This window comes from Cornus florida, unplaced genomic scaffold (assembly GCF_030987335.1).
Source record: "Cornus florida cultivar Cherokee Brave unplaced genomic scaffold, ASM3098733v1 CherokeeBrave_3.0.0_Hap2_Chr05, whole genome shotgun sequence".
NCBI lineage: Eukaryota > Viridiplantae > Streptophyta > Magnoliopsida > Cornales > Cornaceae > Cornus > Cornus florida.
In genome coordinates, this window is record NW_026775575.1 from 12997544 (window position 1) to 13025440 (window position 27897).

At 37.4% G+C, this 27897-nt stretch overlaps 1 protein-coding gene across 1 annotated transcript in view; it reads left to right on the forward strand.

Moving 5' to 3' along the window:
- Nucleotides 1-27897, forward strand: part of LOC132306120 (delta-1-pyrroline-5-carboxylate dehydrogenase 12A1, mitochondrial) — a 45065-nt gene that overhangs the window by 3193 nt on the left and 13975 nt on the right. The window contains exons 2-10 of the mRNA XM_059803362.1: nt 6482-6558; nt 6889-6992; nt 7193-7260; nt 7457-7514; nt 7628-7741; nt 8369-8452; nt 13443-13547; nt 13935-14048; nt 27711-27842. Coding sequence (XP_059659345.1) covers nt 6482-6558; nt 6889-6992; nt 7193-7260; nt 7457-7514; nt 7628-7741; nt 8369-8452; nt 13443-13547; nt 13935-14048; nt 27711-27842 — 856 coding nt within the window. The remainder of the gene's footprint in view (nt 1-6481; nt 6559-6888; nt 6993-7192; nt 7261-7456; nt 7515-7627; nt 7742-8368; nt 8453-13442; nt 13548-13934; nt 14049-27710; nt 27843-27897) is intronic.

A 27897-nucleotide genomic window follows, 5' to 3' on the forward strand; every position in this document is an offset into this window, starting at 1 on the left:
AGCCTGGGAAACAAAAGGGCCAAAGGCCTATCATCACACCATGGATCCTCCCAAAATCGGACATTTCTTCCATCCCGAACTCTGAATCTAATATGTTTGGAAAAGGCATCCCACCCCTTACCAATGGCCCTCCACAGCCCCACTCCGCTAACAGACCTGATTGGTCTAACTGACCACCCTCCTCTCTCCTCCCCAAAGCGACATGAGATAACCCTTCTCCATAATCTGTGTCTTTCCTTACCAAATCTCCAAAGCCACTTACCAAGAAGAGCACAATTGAAAGGGGCCAATCTCCTAATTCCAAGCCCTCCCAACCGAATAGGCCTGCAAACCTGTTCCCATTTGACAAGATGATACTTGAACTCTTCTCCGCGACCCCCCCAAAGGAAATTACGTTGGAGCATTTCTAGTCTTCCAACAATAGAGGCTGGAATACGAAAAAGCGAAAGAAAGTACGTTGGAAGGCTTGACAAAATGCTCTTCACTAACGTAACTTTACCGCCCTTTGACAGATATTGTTTTTTCCAACCCGCTAATCTTCTCTCGACCCGCTCAATCACCAGGTTCCAACTTCCCACCCTCCTAGCCGAGTCCCCCAGCGGCAAACCCAAGTACGAGATGGGAAAGCGTTGCGTCCCACACCCTAGAACAGCAGCCAGAGTGTCCACCTCTTGAACCTCCCCCACAGGAACAATCACACTCTTTCCCACGTTAACTTTCAAACCAGAAACAGCCTGGAAACAAACCAAAACACATCTCAGATACCTCAACTGGGATGCATCAGCCTCACAAAAAACAATAGTGTCATCCGCAAAAAGTAAATGAGAGATCTCCAACTGCTGAACTGATTCAGGGCCAATCTTGAAACCCCTAAGAAAACCCAAATCCACCGCCCTTCTCATCAGCCTGCAAAGGGCCTCCATAACAATAATAAAAAGAAAAGGGGAGAGAGGATCCCCCTGTCTCAACCCACGAGAACTGCCAAAGAACCCAGAAGGAGAGCCATTCACCAACACCGAAAACCTGACAGTGGAAACACAAGAAACAATCCACTTCCTCCATCTCTCACCAAAACCCATCCTCTCCAACAGATAGAACAGGAAATTCCAGCAAACATGATCATAGGCTTTCTCAATATCCAGCTTGCACAGAACACCAGGAGTCCCACTACGAAGTGTAGAATCCACACATTCACTAGCAATAAGAGCGGAATCCAGAATCTGTCTACCCCCAACGAAAGCATTCTGAGACTCAGAGATAACTCCATCCGGGACCTCCCTCAATCTAAAGGCAAGGACTTTTGCAATGATCTTGTAAATGCACCCGATCAGACTAATGGGTCTAAAATCCTTGATATTAGAAGCACCACCCTTTTTAGGAATAAGGGCAATAAAAGATGCGTTAAGCGATTTCTTAGTTTTACTTATCAAAAAAATATATATTATGTCTTAGTTTTACTAATTTTTAAGCCTCTTGCCTCTAATGTCTCTCTCTATGTTTCTAGTTTTACTATTAGGCCTCCTTAGAAATATCTATTAAAGTTATGTTATTGCATTGTATTAATGTAAAGATTTATATAAAAATTGAAAAAATATATATATTAATATGTATAATTTTTTTTTTTTTTTTGATAAGTTTTTTTTAAATTAAATGCCACTTTTTAAAGGGAGTTGGTGCCAAGTCTCGAACCCATGCGTTCCAAGAGCCAACAGGAGGCATCTTACCAGCTAGGCTAGAAGAATTTAGCAATATGTATAAATTGAAATATATATATATATATATATATATATTTATTTATTTATTTATTTGTATTGTTCGTAACATTGCTTATAAAAAAATTATGATAAACAAGTTTAGAGTTGAAGTTATATTATGTGGATAAATTTTAGACTAAGTTAGTCATAATGTATATATCTCCATACTTCTTTTTGAAGAAATGTTAAGCCTTTTTAACAATTATATTAGCTTCTTATACTTAGAGAAGAATCTAATACAAAATCGATGTATCTAAGAACTATCTAATACGTGTTGGAAATAAAAAATAAAAATAAAAAAATAAAAAATAAAAAAAAGTATTGTCAAATTATAGATGTGTTTAGGAATTATTGGACTCGTATGTGCAAGTATCTAAAGAGTTTCGGTATCCGACACGAACACGATACGGGTACGTCACCCTTATAGAAGTATCCATGCTTCATAGGTGACGTTAGTGCCATACAAATATTTAAGTGGAATGCCAATATTGCCATTAACTACAACAAAATGACAAACTTAACCCTGTATTCTTTTGTAATAATTGATTTTATCCTTGTGATGTGACAAAAATGACCTTAGATAAATTTTATTATATTGGCATAGTCTATTGTTAAATATATAATGAAAAATCACATTTTTTAATACATATATAATTCACAAGCTTTAAAATTATATATATACACGCGCACATTATTTTACTTGCATTTAAATTGATTCTACACTTTGAACCTCAAAATATTTTAAATATAATTGAAAATTATATATTAGATATGCATTTAATTTAGAAGCTTTAAAATTTGAAAAAAATGTATATATGTTAATTCTATAATTTAATTTTCTTACGTAAAGTGTAAAATTTGCATTTTGCAAAAATATAAACATACAAGTTACTCGTACTTGAATTTTCTTTTCACAAGTATTTAATACATTATTATTACATTAAAGCTACTTACATTTTAGATTTATTTGTTAAAACTATTTTAATATATTATATAGACTACAGCAGCAACAACAACCGAGGCTTTTCCCGATTACTTGGGGTCGGCTACATGAATCCAATGTTTTCATTCCGCTCTATTTAAGGTCATAACCTCAGTCATTCCACATGCTATCATATCTTTCTTTAATAATTTTACCCATGTTAACTTTGGTCTTCCTCTTCCCCTAATATTACCCTTAATGTGGACATGTCACTTTTCCTAACCGGCGCACTTAAATGTCTTCTTTGCACATATCCAAACCATCTTAACCGATTTTCTCTCATTTTATCACCAATTGCTGCTACTCCAACCATATCCCCAATGCGATCATTTCTAATTCTATTCTATCGAGTCTTACCACTCATCCATCTCAACATTCGCATTTCTGCCCACTCACTTTATGCACATGTTATTTCCTAGCTGCTCAACTTTCGTACCATATAGCATTGCTGGTGTGATTCATGTTCCATAGAACTGCCCTTTCAGTCATAAGGGGATATGCCTATCACACAATATACTAGATACACAATATACACTCCTCCATTTAACCCACCATGCCGTGATTCTATGATTAATGTCATTTCCAATTTCTCCCTCATTATGAATAATTGAGCCTAAATAACAAAAATGTTCACTTTTTTGTACCTCTTGATTCTCAATCCTCACTATATGTATGTGTGTATGATCCATTTCATTTTTTTTTCTTCTGACAACCCGATCCAAGAACAACCGAAATAGCTATACAATCGATGCTCAAGAATTGCCCACGTGACCTTTGATTGCTTAAATCATCCTTTTTAATTCAAAATAGAGGGGGAGGGGGGCCTTTTTAAAAGGGCTAAAATCACTTATTTTGGATTTTTTACCCCATATTGTAGGGTGGATCTCAAACGATATGAAAGATCTCCCTCCAAATCGTACATACAACTTTCATCGAATACGGCTTTCCACATTTGAAAAATCGAAACTGCACTCAAACAACATGAAAATGAAGAACCAAGGCCACCATAATTACCAAAAATTCTGGCGAGCCAGACCATGTGGTAGTTAAATAGTAGTTGCTGACATCAGCAAGGCATCATGCTGACATCAGCCTACAGATGATAATCTTCAACGATTCTGATCTCCTACAACTTGATAAAATTGTTGCAGCTTCAATGTCCTGCTCTGATACCAAGTTAAAATTCTTATGTGTGTGTTGGGGTTAAAGATTAGAGGAAGAAAGGAAGAGAAGAAAAGAGAAGAAAGAACAGAAGTCTGAGAGGAAAAATAAGAGGTGTGTATAAAAACCTACACCCCTCAAGCTTATATATTAAGATAAGCAAAAGTAAAATAATACCCATGACCATTACCCTTTACTACAATAATGACATCTAACAATAATGAATCGAAGAGAGTATACAACCGTAGAGAACGCCCACCCATTTATTTTGCATCTCTCTACTCTCACCCACTCTCTTCTCTTCTCACTCACTCATTCCTCCATTCTTTTTTCTTCGAAACCTTCTCCACCCAACTCCACATCTATTTATAGAGTTTCAAACCTAATTCCTTAGTGGCCAAGGATTACATTTCCTTAGAGCCCAAGACTTGCCTCCCATTACTAATTTTGTTTCGTATGATCATGTTTCCTCATCCATGCAACCTTTTGCTTTTACCTTGTCATCGGTCTCTACCCCTTCATCTTATAAGTAAGCTTTATCTATGTCTGGATGGAAACAAGCTATGGATGAGGAAATGAGTGCTCTTCACAAGAATAAGACTTGGGAGCTTACTGTTCTCCCTTCTGGGAAATGAAATGTCGCTTGTCATTGGGTTTACACAGTTAAGTATCTTCCTTATGGTACTGTTGAGCATCTTAAGACACGTTTAGTTGCCAAAGGGTGCACGCATGCCTATGGTTTTGATTACTCAAAGACCTTTTCTCCTGTAGCCGTCTTAACTCTGTACAAGTTCTTCTCTCTGTGGGCCTTTATGTCAGCTTGATATAGAGAATGCATTTCTTCATGGTGACCTACATAAAGAAGTTTATATGGATCAGCTACCTGGTTAAGTTGTTGATGGTACTGAGCACCTTGTTTGTCGACTGCGGAAGGCTTTCTATGGCCTAAAACAGTCCCCTTATGCTTTGTTTGATAAATTTAGTGTTGTGGTGATTGAATTTGGTTTTCAGCGCTCTAGTCCTGATCATTCCGTCTTTATTCATCGCTCTTCTGCTGGTACGATTGTCTTGATTGTCTATGTTGATGATATTATTATATCTGGAAGTAATTCAGCAGGCATTGTAGAGTTGAAACGACATTTGGGTCAACATTTTAATACTAAAGACTTGAGCGCACTTCGCTATTTTATTGGGATTGAAGTTGCTCGTTCTCGTCAAGGCATGTCCTTGTCTCAATGGAAATATTTTCTTGATCTTTTGGATGAGACCGGTCTTTTAGGTGCTCAACCGGTTGGTACTCCTGTGGACTCCACAGTCAAACTTGATGGTGAACGTGGGGAGTTGTTTGCCGATGTTGGCCAAGATCGGCGCCTAGTTGGGAAATTGATCTATGTTACTATTACTCGTCTGGATATTACTTATGTTGCTAGTGTGGTCAGTCAACATATGCATGCTCCTCGTCAACAAAAAGCAAACAATAGTTGGCACAATAAAAAGTAAACAATAGTTGCTCGTTCTAGTGCAGAGGCTGAGTATCGTGCTATGGGTATTGATGTTCCTACTCCTATGTCGATGCATTGTGATAACCAGGCTACTATCTTTGTTGCTAGCAATCCTGTTTTTCACGAGCGTAGCAAGCATATAGAGGTGGATTGTCATTTTATTCGAGATATGTTGATGCGGAAACAAATTGTTACTCCATATATTGGCTCTAATGGTCAGCTAGGTGATATTCTTATGAAGCAGCTGGCTTGTGGTGCATTTCAACGGTTGTGCTTCAAGCTGGGTGTGTTTAATCTTTATGCTCCACCTTGAGGGGGAGTATTAGATGTCGTTATTTAAGTAATGGGTAATGGTCATGGGTATTATTGTACTTTTGCTTATCTTAATATATAAGCTTTAGGGGTGTATGTTTTTACACGCCTCTTATTTTTCCTCTCAGACTTCTCTTCCTTTCTTCCTCTAATCTTTAACCCTAAAACACACACACACAAATTTTAACTATTATTAGTGAAATTTCTTCTCTCTGTGGACATAGCCCAAATTTTGGGTGAATCACGTAAAATATTGTGTTGTTATTATGTGTGCTTGTTTGTGAGTTGCTTCCGCTGTGCCGCATGAATGAAGGGGTATAATTCTCAACAAATGTATATGTGATCAATTTTGGCATAAGCTAAACTTAGAACTCGACTTTTTAAGCATTTGAGAAGTAATTTATTTTACCTAATTAGTACGATAGTTATTGGAAGTTCAGATATTGAAAATTATTTCGTTCCTGTGACTCGTACAAATTCAATAGCTACTTGATATTTGTCATATTCCTGCATTTGGAAAATTTTAAAAGTACTGTGAAACTACGGTTCTGTCACTATTAATCCACTCATTGCAGTGGAATATGAAACACTTGTTCCTAGTAACAAATCTCACGGTGGCGTGTATTTTGCCTGGAAGGATGTGTTTGGATTGCTCACATATTGGCCGTGTGATGCTATTTGTGCCAAACACAGTTTAGTAGTCTCTTTGTGTCTTTCACTTTTAATTGTTTTCTCTAGGAAATTTCATTTCATTTTAATATGTATTGCAGATCCATCCATTCGCTATCTCTTGCCAGTGAGGTTGAGGAAATATCAGGTTTGCAACCTGCTGAAGTACGCAACTTGGGTACGTTATACAACTTGAGCCACGTATGTAATTCATTAGCAAGGACTGATTACAGCAGACAATGCCAAAGAAAGAAAAAACTTTGATAATAAGTTCAAGGAGCAAGATAGAGACGTAAAATGAATCCAAAGTTCCTAACAGTACTACAACTTCTTTTATATTTTCTGTGATTTTGATCTAGTTTCTTTTATGTTTTTTTTTTTGTTTTTGAAAGTAACTAATGGTCAATGCCCTTGTAGTTTAAGACGGTGAATTCATTCAATAATACCTTAGTTGTTGGCCCAATGTAGAAGGCCAAATATAATGTATGTGGGTTGCAATCATTTTCAGTGCAAGGCAAATGGATAGGAACTTCTTCTTGTAATACAATTGTGGATCCTCTAAATGGGGAACCATTCATTAAAGTTGCCGAAGTTGATGACACAGGAATACAGGTATGTTATTTGATTGTATAACTACAATGTCTGTTCTGCATTTCTATTCTAAGAGATCTCTCCTTTGTTTTTACGGGTACCTTTTCACGATCTTCAGCTTCCACTTCCCTTCTTAAGCAATAGAAATATTTTCCTCATTATTATATATATGTTATGTTAAATGCACCTACACAAATTTTCTCTGTTCCCTACTTATGCAGCCGTTTGTAGAGAGCTTGTCCATGTGTCCCAAACATGGTCTACACAATCCATTTAAAGCACCAGAAAGGTTTGTGTTGCTTAATCTTCTTTTTTTATTTCTCTTAATTATTCTTTGACTCTTTTTATTGGCTTCTTTTCTTGTATCAGAGATGCATTGGTTCTGGTTCATGATAATTTAACTTTTTTTTTTCACAACAAGAATCTTATATATTTTATTTAATCACTTGGTAATAAAAAATCTCATAATGACCAATATGTTTCAGATATCTTTTGTTTGGAGACATATCTGCAAAGGCAGCCCATATGCTTTCCCAGCCTGAGGTAAAATATGACAAGCAAAAGATGCCGCCACCTTCTTGTTCTAAGTACATTTTAGATGTAAATCTTCCCCATGTCATCTAGTGATAATTGTTAGATTTGACTATGGCGTTCAGGTCTCTGATTTCTTCACTAGGTTAATACAAAGGGTGGCTCCAAAAAGTTACCAACAGGCTCATGGTGAAGTATATGTTACTCAAAAATTTCTGGAGAATTTCTCTGGTGATCAGGTACTCAGAAATTAACCTAGTTGAAACTTCGTAGTTTCATTGAAGGTTATCAATGCAATTGCGTCCATTGTTTTTAAGTTTTAACTGGCCTATTAAATGACATTATTATAACTTGCATTCTCATTAAGATAGTAAAGCTAGTAATCAAATATTTTTACAAAAACCGGCTACATTTATTTATTTATTTTTTCCTGTATTCTCATTAAGATGGTAAACTTGCTATATTAGTAGTCAATATGGTCATCTGTCTTTTCTAAGTTTTTCAAATTTTTTTGAATGCATAGCTTCTCTGACAGCAAAGGAATACTTTTTAGACCTTACCAAAGACAAATAATTTACTTTAATTTAATACTCCCTCCGTCCCATAAAAAGTGTCATGTTTGAGGAACCGTGACTCACAACTTGTGAGTCACGGTTCCCCAAACATGACACTTTTTGAGTCACGGTTCCCCAAACATGACACTTTTTGTGAGTCACAGTTCTCCAAACATGACACTTTTGTGAGTCACGGTTCTCCAAACATGACACTTTTTATGGGACAGAGGGAGTGTTTTCTTTTTCCTGAACTCTTTAAGTAGTTCTATGCATGTTCTACTTTTTACTTCTTAATTTCTACATGTCTGGCAGGTACGTTTTTTGGCAAGGTCTTTTGCAGTACCTGGGAATCATCTTGGGCAGCAAAGTAATGGTTTTCGCTGGCCTTATGGTCCTGTAAGGCACCCTTCTTGAACTTTTGTAATGCATTTTGACAGAAACTGCATTGCAGGATTGTTGAGGATGGTGTTTTAGTGATTATTGAGCATGTTTTCTGGAGGGAACAATAAAGTACATCTTATGCTTAATAGTGGTAGCATATATTCATTGTTTATTTATACCATATCAACAAGCAAGAAAGACTTGATATGTTTCTTGTTGCATATTAGAGACGTGTTTAAGAATTTTTATTGTATACTAAACTTTTGATTATTATGATTAAGTGTTACGACAAACACCACGAACCAAGAACAAACCAATAATCACGCATAAAAGTAAACACACCACACACAAAGAACACAAAGATTTACGTGGTTCGGCAAAGCCTACGTCCACGGTGAAGATCCAGCCCAAGATTTCACTATACAAAAACAGGAGATTACAAGTTTGTGACGACCTCTGTGGGCGGGTGTGATGTGGGCAAGCACTGGCAGGCTACGGGTGTCATGATCCCACATCGCATGGGAAAGGTAAAGTGTTATATGTAGGTTTTACACCCTTCTATGACACAATGCGTTTTAAAGCCGTGATGGCCATGAACCTATCAGAACTCCGGAGTTAAGCGTGCTTAACCTGTAGTAGTGTCCCAAAATGGGTGACCTCCTGGGAAGTTTCTAGTTTGGGGGAGCCAAAAGCGGCTAATATTGTGTCTGGATAAGGTGAGGGCCGTTACAAATGATATCAAAGCCGGAACCAGCCGGAAGTGTGGCCAACGAAGACGTTGGGCCCCATGGGGGGTGATTGTGATAACCTCTATAGGCGAGCACTGACAGGCTACATGGTGTCATGATCCCACATCGCCTGGGAAAGGTAAATTGCTATATATAGGTTCTGCACCCTTCTATGATACAACGCGTTTTAAAGTCGTGATAGTCGTGAACCAATCAGAACTCCAAAGTTAAGCATGCTTAACTTGGAGTAGTACCAGGATGAGTGTCCGGGGGAGCCAAAAGCGGACAATATCGTGTTTGGATAGGGTGAGGGTTGTTACAAAGTTTCAGCCCCCAAACTCTGGTTCTCTCTCAGTCTCTTTCTTGTGGTTTTCAGTGTTCTCTCGATACCCACTCCAAACCCTTAATGCCCTATATACTAGGTTACAAGAGAGTACTAAACAAAATTCAGGCCACAACATCCCAGTAAGCAACTAGATTAGTAGTGGAATTTCATACTAAATGCCAACACAAGTGCTCTTTTATAGAATGTGGACTTGGTAAGGACTTCACTAAGGTACATCAGTAATGAAGCAAACCACTTAGATCTTATTAAGTCTACAATCGATGTGCCACAGTACCATAACTCGAGGCTTTAAACCTTGTGCATTGGGCTAGTCCTTATATATATATATTATACACGTCTAGATAACTTTGGACGAATCTTACAGGTAGACCTTTCCATGATCATAACATTCCATAGCATTTTTCTTTAGCCACATGACTGTTCAATCTAAGACATGATATTTGCCATGCATAATCACTTTGATTCTCAAACCAATTTCTCAATTATCAAGTTTTATCCCTGATTTATAAGTATATATGTAAAACTTAGGGCCTGTTTGGCTTCTGCTTCTTGTTTTTTGCTTTTGCCAGTGTACTATAGTGAAGCAAAAGCACGAAGCACGTTTGGTAAAGTTTGCTGCGATTTGAATAGTAGCGAAGCACTTCCGAAAAAGAGGCCAAAACCGGAAGCAAAAAATTGATGCTTCCGGGCATTGTTCATGACATTTTTAGATAGCCATTTAATTTTTCAAACTTGCAACACTTTTTTACCAAACATGTTTTTATGTTTTTGCTTCCAAAAATCTTACAACAAATATACGTTACCAAACAAGCTTCCCAATAGTATTGAACCCATTTTAAAGTAGAAACATTGCTTATGCTTCGAGTCAAAGCAAAAGCACAAAACAACTGTAGTTGCCAAACGGGCCCTTAGTTTACATTATATAGACTTAGGTGCTGTTTGATAAAACTGAAAATTGTAAGTACTGAATATTAAGCACTGAAATATTAAGTGCTGAATGTATTCATTTGAAAACCTGTTTGATATTGTCTTATTTTTAAGCACTGAATTCATTAAGATTGTTTGTTAAATGTAAGAGCTGAAATCTGAATGTTGTACATATTACATTTTTGCCCTCAATTATCTTCTACACATAATATCATTATACAAGATACTATATATATATATATAATATAATATAATATAAACACATATATAATTATGTATTTCACCAAAAAGTAATATATCAATTTGACAATGGACATTAATGCCAGATCATAAAATACCAAAATCAAAACATAAAACGTGTGTAAAGATGGTACATAGAAAATAATTCTATTCATGGAATAATTATGTTACCTTGATGGAATCCAGTATCAATTCAATTTTCACTAAACTATTTTAATTTGAGCTACTTAATCTATAATTAATATGTTGTTACGTTTGTTGTATAATAGATGATCAAAACCTAAGTGTTCTCATCCAACTTGTACATGTAAAATCTTTTCATGTAAATCTGCGCTATTGAGAGGTAAATCAAGCACAAATATAAAATTTTGTAGATAAAATTGATAATAAGATAAAATAAAATAATATGAAGTGAATAAATTATGAAAATGAAATATTTATGACAAGAGGTTAGAATTCATGGCCAAACGTTACATTTTTATTTATAGTTACCATATAGGGTTTATTTTATTTATATTTTATTAATATTGTTTGAATTCACATTATTTGAGAAGAAAAGGTCAATGTTAGAGACATTGGAGTAAACTAAACATGACTTGTGGTATGAACATTCAAAATTATTTGAGGGTAAAATTGACATTAATAAAATATTTAAAACCTAAAATCACTTACCGTGTTCTACGATGAGCTATTAGCGACCTCCATGACACTTAAAATTTTGGTTTGTTTTAAGCCGTGCGGAATAGTTTAAGTGGTAGCCTAAATCGTAAACAAACACACTTATTTTTATAAATCGCTTACCGTGTTCTATGTTCAGCGCTAAACAATGTTATCGAACAGGGCCTTAGTGAATTCATTACTAACAGAAAATAAATAAACAAACTAATAATCAAGATCCTTTTATCAAGAAATTGAATCAAATCTCTAAAAGATTACGTGTCTTGGTGTTAATTTCGAAAGCAATGTGATTTTTTAATGATAATGTCTTTGTCTTTTGAAATAAGGCATGAATTGAAAGAAAATAAACATAAATAAAATACAAATAAAGTAAACTATTTTCAGGTCTTAGGTCTTTATAAATTTTCATATTAATCTATCCCAAGACTAATTTCCTTTTTCTTTCTAAAGAGTGAGATTTTTTCTAAATTTCCTTATATCTTCGTTTTTAATCCAAATTCTTTTTATTTTAAATTCAAAATTCCCTTGAATATTAGATTGCCTTTGTTTTGCCAAATTCTTGTTAGTTTCATAATTTGTAACGTTGGAATTAATTGACCTTATGATTAACGTTAGTATTCTGAAACTTGTATTTTTCATATTTATTAACTCTTTTATTCTATGTAAATTATCTCTTCTTCTTTGAAAACAGAAAAATTAATATGGCCCTCCCTTTTACAATAAGAAAATTTTAGGATATTTAGGTGAATCACAAACTGTAGAGACTTCTTTCACTTTTACTCTTTAGTGTTGGAAGTAGATGGTGTATTAGAGCTATTAACAAATCCTAAACCACTCTTATCTCCTACATGTTTGTTGATCCCTAAAAGTTTATCTAATTTTTCAGTTCCACTAATGAAGTTTTGAATCGTCTTTTTTTTATTTTTCTAAATCAAAAACAAGGTTTTCAATTTTAAATTCTAAAGGTTTTTAAAATTTGATGAAATGATCAATTTCTGTTTTTAAATATTCACTTTATTTTTATATAGAAGAGATTCTTTTTCAATTTTTAATTCTTCAACTAGACATGTATCTTTTTCAAGTTCAAGTTTGAACCTATTTCATTCTAATTCAATATTTACAAGTGTTCATGTTCTAACTTGTAGGCATCACCTTCATGCTCTATGCTTCTAAGTTTCTCAACTTCTAGTTTAAGGTCACCTTACTCTTTTTTAACTATTTTCAATTTTGTGCTCAATGTTTTAATATTCTTTTTCTTTTTGAGGAAATCACTAATTAATTTTTGAATCTCGCCTTCATCATTCATATTAGTATATGGCAAATTTAGTAAATTTTGAACTAACATAATTATTGTCCAAACTAACAAGAGGAAGTGATATTATTATAACATTCAATAAAAACGGTGATATTATCCACAATTTCTATTCACAAAAATATAAGAGTCTACCTATCTAACGTTTAGGGACCTGCTCTTATTCGAATGGTTTGGTCTACAATTAAATTAGTATGCTCTAATACCAATTGATAAGTACAAGACCATAACTCGAGGCTCTGATGTAGAGTAACACAAGGCCCAAAATAGATCTGGAGGTTGGTGAACAGATCATGTCCAATTTTAACTAAATAACTGATTTTAAATTCTAATAATTATATTTAAAACACAACATTATCAGCCAGTTAAATATGAGAGCATGAAATAAATAAACCATGCAACCACACATGAATACACAATTTTTATGTGGAAAATCCTAATGGAAATAAACCATGGGACCTAATCCAGGCAAATCAAAGCCACTATGAGAATGAGATTTACACTAGGTTACAAATTTCATATTCATGTACATACTCATTGTTTGATCTCTACGAAACATAACCTTTGAATGGCAATGTGAATCCCTTTTTGACAAGGTATAACAAATATTACGATTATGATGTCTACTTATCTGCAGTCATGTTTCAACTTTTGAAAAAAAAAAAATCAGCTACAAGTCCCTTTTTTCCATTCAGCTAAAAACTATTTGATTGCATGACAGTATTATCATATTTGACAATAAACATTATCATATTAAAACATTTGTTTCTGCAGGTAGCAATTATAACCCCTTTCAATTTTCCACTAGAGATTCCTGTGCTTCAGTTGATGGGTGCACTTTATATGGGCAATAAACCTATTCTTAAAGTTGATAGCAAGGTAAGCTCTTGAAGATCTTTCAGATACTCTTAATGGTATAAAATTCTTGTTATTTGATTTTGTTAATTCACATGACACTGTTTATTAAATTTAGTGAGTGGAGATTAACGTATGGTTAGCATCAAAGATAGAATCATGCGAGTCTTGTGAGGAGAAAATATATCGAGTGGTCAACGGAAAAGATGATGCACATGCCTAGCAAACGAATCAACAAATGGATTTTACTCAATTTAGTTTTAGAATGTGCCAAGCTAATGTCAAATTCACATCTGTAATTGTTTGTATACATCAACTTGTTACAATCCTTTCTAATTCAGTTTTCCTACTGTGCTTTCCTATTATCTTTTTAATATGCAACCATAATATACTATTACAAATGCCTTTTAGGTATGTATTGTTATGGAACAAATGCTCCGACTGCTCCATGATTGTGGGTTGCCAATGGAGGATGTTGACTTCATCAATTGTGATGGGAAGACAATGAATAAGCTATTATTGGAGGTTGGTTTTTCAGGAATTCTTCATGATAAGAATAGTTTGAATATTACCCTTTTTTAAGTCATTAATTTTGATAACTTCAGAGCCTTTGTCCCATATCTTAAGATTGTTGGTTGTTTGCTCCAATGTTTTTGTGTAGTCAAACATTTATACACTCCTAAGTCATATTTAAGTTCATATGGATAGATAGCAACTTAGGGACCAAGTATGGTTTGGCCATTTGCTAAAATAACTTTGTGTTTATTTCACTAAATTACTAGACCTGGAGAAAATGTGGAAAAGACCGCATTCAAGAATAAAAAACAGATATTATACCATCAAATTCTTCAGGTGCCAATGACTCATCAGTCAACTAACCAATTGGAACCTATTGACCCTTGTTCATTACGTATTTGTTTGTTATGCTTTCTACTTTTCTTTTCTACCTAATTTTGATTTACTTTAGTAAAATGTGCTTAACTTTCTTTCCATCATTTCCGACATCTAGGCTGTAGGTTTTATATCCTATAAACACTCCCAACATACAGAATCAGTTCATTAATCTTTTTCAACTTCAATAAGCATATCAGTTTTATTTACATTTTTTATTTTTGTTCTCATGCACAATCATGTGTGTGATACACACCATCTACTCAACAAGTTTAAACCCCAGCTACTTGGTATTGGGTACATGAAGCGCCTTGAGTTTGAATACTCAATGAGTATGGTTTATGTCTTCCAGTGGGTGCTTTCATTTCATACTTCTATCCTTTTTCTTATTTTGCTATTTTCCATTCCATTATCCACATTTCAGGTATACACCCAATCGTTGAGGCTGAGCATATTGTTTCTTGTTTGCCCAAAACCTTGCACTGTGGGCATGGTAGCTGTGGAAAAACAGATCACCAGAAAATCTGGGATTCTAGGCACGGTTGCCCCCAGGTTTCGGATCCAATTTATTCAGAATTATTCCCTGAATAAATTGGAATGATTCCTTTCCATTTTAGTTTCTGATTCCAGCTGTTTGGACAGCTGCAAATCTTTGACTTTGTACATATATTTCTTTCCGTATTTATAGCCTAGAGTGTAGCTGTCCTTTCTTGTATATATAGGCCTTATACAATCTGTAAACGATGAAGGAAATATAGAATTCCCTATTCAAAAACTTTCCTCATGGTACAGAGCCTCCTTAGTCTCAAATTCTTTTGCAAGAGACTTCTTCAGGTCATCCACCTCGGTGTCATCATTACCAGTCACAATGATGTCATCAACATACACAATTAGTACAGTTACCTTCCCTCCTTTGTGTTTGTAAAACATCGTGTGATCTCCTTGGCTTTGCGTATATCCCTTACTCCTGACAGCCTTGGTGAATTTTTCAAACCAAGCACGTGGGGATTGCTTCAGCCCATAAAGAGATTTCTTTAATCTGCATACTTTCTTTTCTCCAAAATTACCTTTGAATCCTGGCGGTAGCTCCATATACACTTCTTCCTCAAGGTCTCTATGGAGAAATGCGTTTTTACATCAAGTTGGTGCATCAGCCAATCTCGGTTTGCAGCTATGGACAGTAAAACCCGAACTGTACTCATCTTTGCCACGGGTGCAAAGGTTTCTATGTAGTCTATCCCATAGGTTCGTGTGAAGCCTTTTGCGACCAATCTTGCCTTGTATCGATCAATCGAGTCATCTGCCTTGAATTTGACAATAAACACCAATTTACACCCTGTGAGATTAGAGATCTGTAGAGAGAGAGAATAGAGATAGAGAGAGAGAGTGAGACAGCTCAAACAGAGAGAATGAGGCGCAACCCCTCTTTGTTTCATATCTAACCCTAAAACATAAAGGGGTTTATATACAATACAAGAAAGGCCTATTTACATAATGGCCATAAACCCTATATCTAATTACAATAGGACCCCAGCATAAATACATATATACATATAAGTGTTTTAACACTCCCCCTCAAGCTGGAGAATATATATCTTAGAATCCCAGCTTGGAACAAATCGTTTTTAACCGATTATGACCAAGGACCTTGGTAAACATATCGGCTAATTAATCTTTAGACTTCACGAATGGAGTAAAAATGTTTCCACTCAATATTTTCTCTCGAGTGAAATGACAATCAACTTCAATGTGCTTGGTTCTTTTATGAAATACCGGATTGGATGCAATGTGAATAGCTGCTTGGTTATCACAGAACAGTGGAATAGGAGTCTTGACTATTAACCTAAGTTCTTCAAGAAAATGTTGTATCCACGTTAACTCACTAGAGGTATTGGCCATCGCCCTATACTCTGCTTCAGCGCTAAACCGTGCTACAACTGTTTGCTTTTTACTTTTCCATGTAACAAGATTTCCACCAACAAATATACAATAGCCTGTAGTAGATTTCCTATCTGAGGGAGAACCAACCCAGTCAGCATCTGTGAAACCTGTCACATTGAGATGACCATTAGATTTATATAGTAATCCAAAACCTGGAGCTTGCTTGAGATATCGAATAATTCAAAGAACAGCATTCTAATGTGGTACTCTAGGAGCACTCATGAACTGACTTACAACACTAACTGCATATGAAATGTCAGGTCGGGTGATAATGAGATAAATTAAATTCCCAACTAGACGTCGATATCTGCCATGGTTGTCAAATAAATCACCCTCATCGGGTAATAATTTTATATTTGGGTCCATAGGAGCATCAGCAGGGCGAGTACCTAACATACCTGTTTCTTTTAACAAGTCTAACACATATTTCCTTTGAGATAGACTTATACCTTCCTTGGATCTAGCAACCTCAATACCCAAGAAATATTTGAGTTTGCCTAGATCCTTTGTGTGAAACCGATTCTGCAAGAACAATTTTAACTTTGCAATGCCGTCAGAATTATCACCTGTTATAACAATATCATCTACATATACCATAAGAAATATAAAGCCAGTTTTAGTATGCTAGTGAAATACCGAATGATCTGTCTGGCATCTGTTAAGGCCAAAGGAAAGTACCGCCTCGAAGAATATTTCAAACCAAGCCCGCCCTTGGAGATTGTTTCAATCCGTACAGGGCCTTTTTAAGACGACATACAGCATAACGAGACTCCCCCTGAGCAACAAATTCAGGTGGTTGCACCATAAACCTCTTCATGTAAGTCACCATGTAAGAAAGCATTTTTCACATCTAATTGAAACAACGGCCAATTATAATTGGCGGCAATGGAAATAAGGATCCGGATAGAAGAAATCTTCGCAACAGGGGAAAAAGTCTTATTATAATCAATAACATAGGTTTGTGTGTATCCCTTTGCAACAAGGCGAGCCTTCAATCGCTCAACAGATCCATCATGGAGATATTTGACAGTGTAGACCCACTTACAACCAACCGTTTTGGAACCGGGAGGTAAGGGAACAAGATCCCATGTCCCATTATGATGAAGAGCATCCATTTCATCTATCATGGCTTTGCGCCAAGCTATATCAGACAGAGCATCATGCACAGTTTTCGGAACAGCAGTAGTAGATAACGTGGATAAAAAACAAGAAAATGAGGGCGATACATTTTTATAGGAAACAAAGTTAGATATGGGGTGTGCAGTGACACACGAGCAAATACCCTTACGTAACGCAATAGGAAGATCATAAGTAGCAGGAGGAGCCTCAATGGAAGTAGGCAATTGGGGGGGTGCTACTTGTGATCGACTACTATACACTTGAAGTGGCGGTGGCACTTGAGGTGGTTGTGGTGGGTCACAGGGTAATGAATGTGACACATCAGGCAACAGAAGCAGCAGCTTGGTATCTAAAGACGAACCATGTGAAGAAAAATAAGGAGTATCCTCAAAAAAGGTAACATCCATGCACATAAGAGCACTACGAGTGTTAGGATCCCAACATTTATAACCGTTTTGAGTCCGAGAGTATCCAATAAAGACACACTTAACGGCATGAGGAGATAATTTATCAGTGCCAGGGCGTAATATGTGAGCAAAACACACCCACTCAAAAACACGAGGCGGCAATGCAAATAATGGTCGAGTAGGAAAAACAAAGGAATAAGGACATTTCCAATTAAGAACGGACGATGGCATACGATTAATTAAATAACAAGCAGTTAAAACAGCATCGCCCCAAAATGCTTTTGGAAGATGCATATGCATTATCAATGTCCGAGCTATTTCAATTAAATGCCTATTTTTCCATTCGGCTACGCCATTTTGTTAAGGAGTATAAGAACAAGAAGTTTGGTGCAAAATGCCACAAGAGTCGCAAAAACTAGAAATAGCACCTTTGACATATTCCATAGCATTATCATATTGTAAAGTGCGTATAACACAACGAAAACAATTGAGTGCTTGAATCAATTTACTTACAGATAATAAATTAAAGGGAAAATTTGGAACTAATTGCATAGAGGATAAAGAAATGGATGGGGTTAGTTTAATTGTTCCCTGGCCAGTAATGGAACATGTTCTACCATTAGCCAGAGTAACAAAAGATGAGGAACTAGACTTCTGAAAATTAGAAAATAGAGAGGCATCACCTGTGAGATAGGTAGAAGCTATAGAGTCAATAACCCAAGGGGATGTTGAAGTCTGTAAATCGGACAAGCATGCAATATTACCTAATTGCGCAAAATTACCTACATCAGTAGAGTTGGGATGTGTCCGGTTGACCAATGCACTGAACTCAGCTCGTGATAATGATAGTGTCACAAGTAGATGCAGGTGATGGTAATACAGAACTCTGACCAAGAGAAGAATGAGACCCCGCGAGGTCAGAGGAAGACACTGCTTGATTTGCCCATGCTGGTTTCCCATGAAGAGCCCAACAGTTCTCAACCGAGTGGTTAGTACCTCGACAGTGGCTGCAGATGCGATTATCAGTTCGACCATGACCACGGCGACTGCGACTTCTATCAGGGCCACTACTGCCACGAGAACTACCCGAATTTCCACCATACCCTCTGTTGCCACTAGGAGTATCATGACCTCTAGAGGATTGTGATAAAATAGGAGGAAGCATCATAGCTGAATTTTCTTTCACAGTGGGTGTCACATGATTGTTCAGAAAGCCGAAGTAAGCGGGCATAAATGTTACCCAAAGATGGGAGTCCTCCATCACCAGCAAGGATCTGATCCCGAATATTTTGAAGGCTCGGGTGCAAACCAGCAAGAAAAATGGAAATAGAAAATTCCTCACGTTGTCGCTTGAGAACATCAGGATCAATAGTCAAGGGATGGTACTGATTCAACTCATCCAACAGGTTTTTGAAAGTACTGTAATACTCACCGATGCCTTGACCAGAGGGGTCTGATTGACGAGAATGGAATATCTTTTCATACAATGAATATATGCGAGAAACATTAGTGTCCATAGAGTAGGTTTCTTTAACTGCATCCCAGATTCCCTTTGCAGTGTTGACAAACATAAAAGTGGATGCAATGGAAGGTTCCATACTGTTCCACAACCAGGACATAATCATATAGTTATTAATTTCCCAATCAGCATATGTTGCTGATGTTTTTGATGGAGAATCATTTGTAATAAACTTCAGCTTTCGTCGGGCACCAAAAGAGATCTTTACTGCTTGAGCCCATAGTAAGTAATTGGAATTACTTAATTTCATAGTTGTAATTTGCAGCCCAACAGGATCAACATGTGTTGCAGAAGATTTAATTCCAGTAGACCCAGAAGCAACAGTTGAATCGTCCGACATGGATTTATTCTTTAAAAAAAAAACAGAAGCTGCAGGAAGAACAGAAGAGAACCAAAGAACCTATTGCACCCGAGAAGGCCAGAACAGAGCTGAACCAGGAACAGAAGAAGACTCGAAGCAGAACAGACTCGGTCCGTAAAGTAGGTCGGAACAAATCCGGTTTATGTTAACCTGGATTGGGATAGCAAGAACCCTGTAGCCAAACACAGTTCTTTACAAATTCTCAGTTCTCTAGCAAGCACAACGGCAGCGATGGAATCAACAAGCAGCGACACAACTCGCGACAGCCGCCGGTGACCAAGCAACGAGCAACGACGACGATAGAAGGCGGCAAGTCGACAACCAAAATGGCAACAACATGAGCAACCAAACTGGGCTTCAGATCTGAGACCAAGCAACAAGCAGCGACGATGAGAGAAGGCGGCGAGCTCGTTGACAACCAAAATAGCAACAACATGCCTTCGGCAAATACTTCGCCACCATCACGAGCTCTGAACAGATCTATACAAGTACAACACAGCTGCAATTTCCCACACTCACAATTTCGATCAGCTCTGATAACATGTGAAATTAGAGATCTGTAGAGAGAGAGAATAGAGATACAGAGAGAGAGCGAGAGAGCTCAGATAGAGAGAATGAGGCACGGCCCCTCTTTGTTTCATATCTAACCCTAAAACATAAAGGGGTTTATATACAATAGAAGAAAGGCCTATTTACATAATGGCCACAAACCCTATATCTAATTACAATAGGACCCCAGCATAAATACATATATACATACAAGTGTTGTAACACACCCCACAGCCTTCTTTCCATGGGGCAAATCGGCTAGTTCCCAAGTGTTGTTCTTGTTGAGTGCCCTTATTTCTTCCATTACAGCTTCTCTCCTCTTTGAATCCGTCATTGCTTCCTGAATGGACTTGGGAAGAAATCTTTTCTTGACAAACATTAGCAGAAAATGCTTTGAAGGAAGGGTTAAGATTCTTGTATGAAATATAATTGGAGAGTGGATATTTAGTACAAGATCTTTTTCCTTTTCTAAGGGCAATAGGCATGTCCAGATCAGATTGGGAATCATTAGAACTCTCATTAGGGGACTCACCTGGTCTCTCCAAGATCTCGTTGGAATCTGAAGTGACCGTAGCTGGTTCAGGGATTGGGCAGTGCCAAGGAAATGTCCCAGCCTCCTTATCCTTGTTCCTTCTTGTATAAACCTTCAGTTCTTTAGTCTACCCATCTTTGGTTGCTAGTTGTTGATCAACCAACAGCTGTTGTTGCTGCTGTTATGGCTGCGGTGGCTGCTGGAGTTTCTGCTCCCCCTCACTTGAGCTACCCGGGCTCGGTTGTAGGCTAGGAAGGCTTGGTTGTGGGACTGTTTAGGCCCGGTGTGGACTGAACCGGGATAGGCAACACGGTAACATCCCAAAACTGATCTACCAGTTGATTATTCTCCCCCTGGAGTGAAGTTTTGGTGAAGAACGATTGATGTTCAAAAAAGGTTACATCCATGGAGACATAAAATTTTTTGGTAGTGAGGCAAAAGTCAAAACACTTGTACCTTTTTTAGTTGGAGAGTAACTAAGGAAAACACATTTTATGGCTCTAGGATCCAGTTTGCTTTTGTTGGGACTGTGATCATGAACAAAAACAGAACATCCAAAAATTTTAGGGCTTAAGGAAGAGAATAAATGTTTTGTCAAGGGAAAGGATTTCTTGAATTGATTCAAGGGTGTCTTATACTTAAGAATACGACTAGGCATTCGATTGATTAAGTATGAGGCTGTTAAAATGGCTTCACCCCAAAGGTATTTAGGAACCACTCATTTGGATTAGAAGAGCCCTGGCCACTTCATGTAAGTGCCTATTCTTCCTTTCGGCTACCCCATTTTGTTGGGGTGTGTCAACACATGAGGTTTGGTGAACAATACCATGAGCAGCAAGATAATTTCCCAAGATATTTGAGAAGTATTCCTTATCATTATCAGTCCTAGGATCTAAATTTTTTTCTGAAATTGGTTCTCAATCATTTTATGGAAGGTTTGAAACACTTGGGCTGCTTCGGACTTTTCTTTAAGAAGATAAGTCCAACACATCCTAGTATGGTCATCAATGAATATTATGAACCATATTGAACCAGAAACATAGGTGACACGCGAAGGTCCCCAAACATCACTATGAATAAGAGCAAAAGGGCTAGACCCAATGTAATTCAAAGTTGGAAAAGGCACTCTATGATGCTTAGATAATTCACAGGTTTCACACTTGAAATCTGAAAAAATTTTCTCTGAAAATAATGAAGGAAACAACATTTTTAGATAGGAGAAACTCAGATGTCCCATCATAAGGTGCCACAAAAGTACATCATTCTTGCTAGCCAGATTCAAAGTCCCACATTGCATAGCTTTCATGCCTTTGCCTTCTTCGTCTCTGCCTTCTTCAAGGACTAACAAGCCATCCATTTCTCTAGCACTGCCAATCCTCTTCCCGTATACGGTTCCTGAAATTCACAATGAGTAGAAGAGAATTTAACTATACAATTCAAATCTCAAGTGAGTTTACAAACTGATATAAGGTTGCAAGAGAGATTTGGAACATGTAGGACAGATTCAAGGACAAAATCCTTTGAAATAATTATGGAACATTTCCCTGCAACTGATGATAAAGTGCCATTTGCAACCTTAACTTATGTTGTCCCGAGGCTGGGAAATAGGTATTGAAGACGCTGGACGAACCTGTCATGTGGTCTAACGCCCCGGAATCTATGATCCAAGGGCTGGTTTTTGAAGTTTCTGTGTGTAAAGCAGTGATAAAGTTACCTGCTTGTGCAATATTAGCTGAAGAGTTGGCTCATGAATTTATGAAGATAATCTAACTGTTCTTTGCTGAAAACAGTAGTCTCCGAGCCCTTTCTGCACATTCTGAGTCTTCAGGTTGTCAGCTGCTACCTGATAACCTCGGTTGGGCTGGCTGGATTGGTTGTTGTTGCTGCCTGGTTCCTCGTCCAATGCCTTGCGGTTTCCCATGAAGCTTCCAACAATGATCTCTTGCATGGCGGGGCTTGTTGCAATAGTCACACCATAGTCTGTCTTTGTCCTCATTTCTCTTGTTGGTTCGCTGTGCTCCAAGAAAGGCATTCTCGGTTTTCACAGCCATGGCTGAGTTCTCATTACCCGAGTTATTTGAGCCATTCATCATCATAGCCAGCCTTGATTCTTTTCCCTTCTAACAATTGATAAATGGCTGAAAAGTTGTATTTCTTTCATATATCTCAAGGATATTTATACAGGAGACACAGACCTATTCAAGGTAAGTCAGCTATACAATTAATTTGACAACTAATACATTAACAGCTCATAGATAACAGCAGCTAATAGATAACAACTGTACACGTTAACTCTCCCCCTCAAGTTGGTGCATAGATATCACACATGCCCAACTTGGATAGTGATGTATGAAACGAGCCACTGGTAACACCATGAGTCATCATATCAGCCAACTGGTTCGCACTCTTAATGTAAGGAACCTCTATCACACCAGAATCCAAGTTATCCTTGATGTAGTTTCGGTCAAGTTCAATATGCTTAGTTCGATTGTGTTGCACTGGATTATTAGCAATATCAATAGCTGCCGTATTATCACAAAAAATCAATATAGGTTTCTTTGGACCAAACCCAAGCTCACTTAAGAGAATCTTCAACCATGTAAGCTTCGTAATTGCATGATGAAGAGCACGGTATTCAGCTTCTGCACTAGACAACGATACCACATTTTGTTTCTTACTCCTCTAGGTCACCAAATTGCCTCCAACGAATGACATATACCCTAAAGTAGACTTCCTATCCAACTTGGCTCCAGCAAAATTAGAATCTGTATAACCCACAATGTCTAGGTGTCCATTCCTGGAGAACATAATACCTTTACCTGGAGAGGACTTTAGATAAGCCAAAATACGATTCACTGCATTCATGTGTCGATCACTCGGATTGTGCATGAATTGACTCACAACACTAACTGCATACGACAAGTCAGGCCTAGTGTGAGTCAGATAGATCAACTTCCCCACTAGTCTCTGATAACTCTCCTTGTTTGTCGGAATCTGATCAGGATAGATAGCTCAGCCATGATTTACTTCAATAGGAGTGTCTATAGGAACACACGCAGAGTTACCAGTTTCAGCCAAGAGATCTAATGTATATTTTCGTTGAGAGAGAAAAAGTCCCTGCTTGGACCGAGACACTTCAATGCCCAGAAAGTATTTCAGAACCCCCAAGTCCTTCATTTCAAATTCCTTGGCCAAATAGCTCCGAAGCTTCTCTATCTCCTTGGTGTTGCTACCTGTAACAATCATGTCATCCACATAAACGATAAGCAAAGTAATATCATCACCATTCCTCTTATAGAAGAGAGTGTGATCTGCCAAAGCTTGCTTAAAACCATACTTCTTCATTGAGTAGCTCAACCTGCCAAATCATGCTCTTGGTGATTGTTTCAACCCGTATAAAGCCTTCTTTAGCTTGCATACCTTACCTCCTTCAGGTGTAAACCCCGGGGGAGGATCCATATACACCTCCTCTATCAAATCACCATGAAGGAAGGCATTCTTCACATCAAACTATTGTAATGGCATCAATAAAAGATACAAGAAACATATAGACCCGATCCTCATAAATACGCTTCCTCTGTTTCTCAGTATCAATTGCACACGTCATATCATTTGGTCTTCGATAATCAAGTTCCTTGAAGATTGAGTTCAGCTCATTGTAGTACTTTACAAGAGGCCGACCATCCTGACGCAATTGAAAGGACTTCTTCATTAGTTCATAAACCTGAGAAGAATCAGAGACATCAAGATAGCTTCTCTTTACCGCATCCCAAACCTCCTTGGCTGTTCCACACTGCACAAAGTGGGACATCAGATTAACCGTCATGGAATTGATAAGCCAAGACTTGACTAGGGCATCTTCAGCCTCCCATTCATCATAAGCTTGGATCATCCTCTGCAGGTGCAACCTTTCTCCCTATGATATACCCCTTTTTCTGTCTACCAGCAATATGCATCTCCAAAATCTGAGACCAAACACGATAATTAGCACCATCCAATTTAATAGGAATGGGAGAAGAAGTTTCGTGAATAGTCATCATGGAGGACTTCTTGCTGTCAGATGAATTTTCGGTTAGAGAGGAAGAATCAGTGGTTGTTTTGGCTGCCATGGATCATGGCTAAGAGGTATTGAAGACAAGCAGCAGCAGCACAAAGAAGATAGCTGACGGCTGTTGCAGGTCTTTAGAAGTAAGGTTAAAATAGAAAAGAAAAGAAAAGAAAGCAGCGGAAATTCCTTTCTTTTTGCTCTGATACCAAATTGATAAATGGCTGAAAAGTGATATTTCTTTCATATATCTCAAGGATATTTATACAGAATACACAGACCTATTCAAGGTAAGTCAACTATACAATTAATTTGACAACTAATACATTAACAGCTAATAGATAACAGCAGCTAATAGATAACAGCTGTACACGCTAACTCTAACTTCAGCAAAGACCTCTCTAACAGATGGAACTGGTTTCCTTCCAAGCAATCTTCCTCTAACCTGATCGTATTCAGCATTTAATCCCGCAAGAAAATCAAACACTCTGTCTCTCTCAAAAAATTAACTTATATTTCATGCTGTCCTCCATATTCTTCCAATCATGGTCCTGATACAGGTCCATTTCTTGCCAAAGATGACTCATTCCATTGAAATAAACAGTCACACTTTGCATACCTTGTTTTGATTCATGGATCTTACACCTCAAATCAAACAACTGTGAGTCGTTATCTTTGTCTGAATAAGTGAGATCGACAGCCTCCCACAGCTCTTGTGCAGTATTAAAAAAACATGAAACTTGACTTATTTCTGGCTCCATCGAGTTAATGAGCCAAGACAAAATCATAGAGTTTTCAGCATCCCACGCTTCAAAACCAGGCTCCTCTGGTTTGGGCGCCTTCTTTGATCCCATCCAGCAATCCCATCTTCCCTCTGCCTTTGATGAAAAACTTCACGGACTGAGACCAACGAAGAAAGTTTTGGCCATCGAGTTTGTTGGTAGTAATCTGAATGGTAGGACTTTCTGTAGGCCCTGAGGTTTGCCTACTAGAAGTCTTTTTCCGAAGCACTAACAGAGGTTGCTTCAGACATGGTGGTCGAAGAAAGTTAACCAGCAATGAAGGCCGACTGATTTAGAAGAAAATGAACCCAGAACCCAAAGGAGGCTCTGATACCATGAGGAAAGTTTTTGAAGAGGGAATTCTATATTTCCTTCATCGTTTACAGATTGTAAAAGGCCTATATATACAAGAAAGGACAGCTACACTCTAGGCTATAAATAAGGAAAGAAATAAATGTACAAAGTCAAAGATTTGCAGCTGTACAAACAGCTGGAATCAGAAACTAAATGGGAAGGAATCATTCCAATTTTCTCTTATTTTTTCTTTTTTATTATAACTTTGTGAAATGAATAGAAATGAAAGAGCATGTTCAATGGTATTTGCATTATCCATGGATGGTTTTTATATTAGGATTACAGGGTTTTCAGATGGGTTTTTGAGATTGATCATTGGTTTTGTTGTGGTGTAGTGAGAGATGGAGAGTCCTGGCGAGCTGAAAATGAAGGCTACCGATCTGTCAGTCAGCAGGTTGGTTTGGGTTTGGTGTCAAAATGGGTCGTGGTGACCCAGGTGTATATCGGGTATTGAGGAATTGCCAAAAATATGTGTGTGTGTGTGTGTGTGTGTGTGTGTGTAATTCATGGACAAAACGGTAATTTAACTTAATACACTAACTTTGTTGGACAACCGTCACTCGCAGGGGACATTAGTGTTATTATGAAACCAAGAGGGAAGGTCGTCGTCATATTGACAAATGTCACAAACCACGAGGGAGTTAAGTGTAATTTACCCAAATTATATATATAAATGCACATGTATAAATATGTAAAAACAGATTTTGAAGGTAGATATATAACCAAGAAATGAGCGTTTGATTAATGTTAAACAGAGCGAGATGGGACTGGGATGGACTCTCTAACCCTAGCTTTAAACGGAGATTGGAATCCTACCTCAATCCTATCATGGGTTTGGGACGGGTATGGGAGGTACTTTTTCTATTTGGGCGGCCTCGGGAAAGGGTGTCCATCCCAAACCCGCCCCCATTTCTTTTCCTACCACTATACCTTTATTCAGGAAAAAAAAATACCACTGCACCCTTAGATTTAAAAATTTTATACACTTAACATAAGGGTGAAAATATATTCTAGTGGATATCTTTCGTTCTCTCCTCTTCCTCCCAATTGTTGTTGGAAGCAAAATGCTGGGATAAGAGAAAAGGCTCATCCATTCTCCAATCCTTTCCCTCTTCCTCTCCCCTCTACCAGCCAATGGAAGCTTTCTCTGTTGCTCCTCCCTTCCCTTCTCTCCTATCAAACATAGGCTAAATCGAAGTTTATGCACGATTACATGTTTATGAATTATTATTCCAAATTGGTCTCATGAGATTCAAAAGTTGGTTGCATGAATTCTTAAAATGAGCTTCCAACCACATTTTAAGGAAGAGAATTGCATGCTGGAGAATTTTTAACATATACCATATTTTCAGGCTGTTGTATTTAAATATCAATGTTAGGATTGTGGTATCGGTTTTCTGTCCACAACTCTGATGCATTTAGGGATATGAGAACGCTGGTAGAAAGTGAGTTTATTTGTCTATTTCCCTTCTAGTGACCAAACCACTTCTCAATGCTGGTTTATTTGCAAAGAAAACTGCCGTTTCAAGTTCAAAAGTCAGTTTTTGCCCAAGGAGAATACTTCTCAATTATTGTTGCATCTAATGATTAAGATATAAGAGAAGTGGAAGTTTCTTTCTTTGTTTTTTACAACAGCCATTATTTAGAGTTATATTTATTTTTTTAATATTTCATATTATATTATCAGGCAAATCCACGAATGACTCTCTTTACCGGCAGTTCGAGGGTGGCAGATAAGTTGGCTGTTGATTTGAAGGGTCGAATCAAATTGGAAGATGCAGGATTCGACTGGAAGATCCTGGGGCCTGATGTACAGGAGGTGTGGTGTTACAATTTTTTAAATTACATACATGAAAATTCTTTGTTTCTAATCA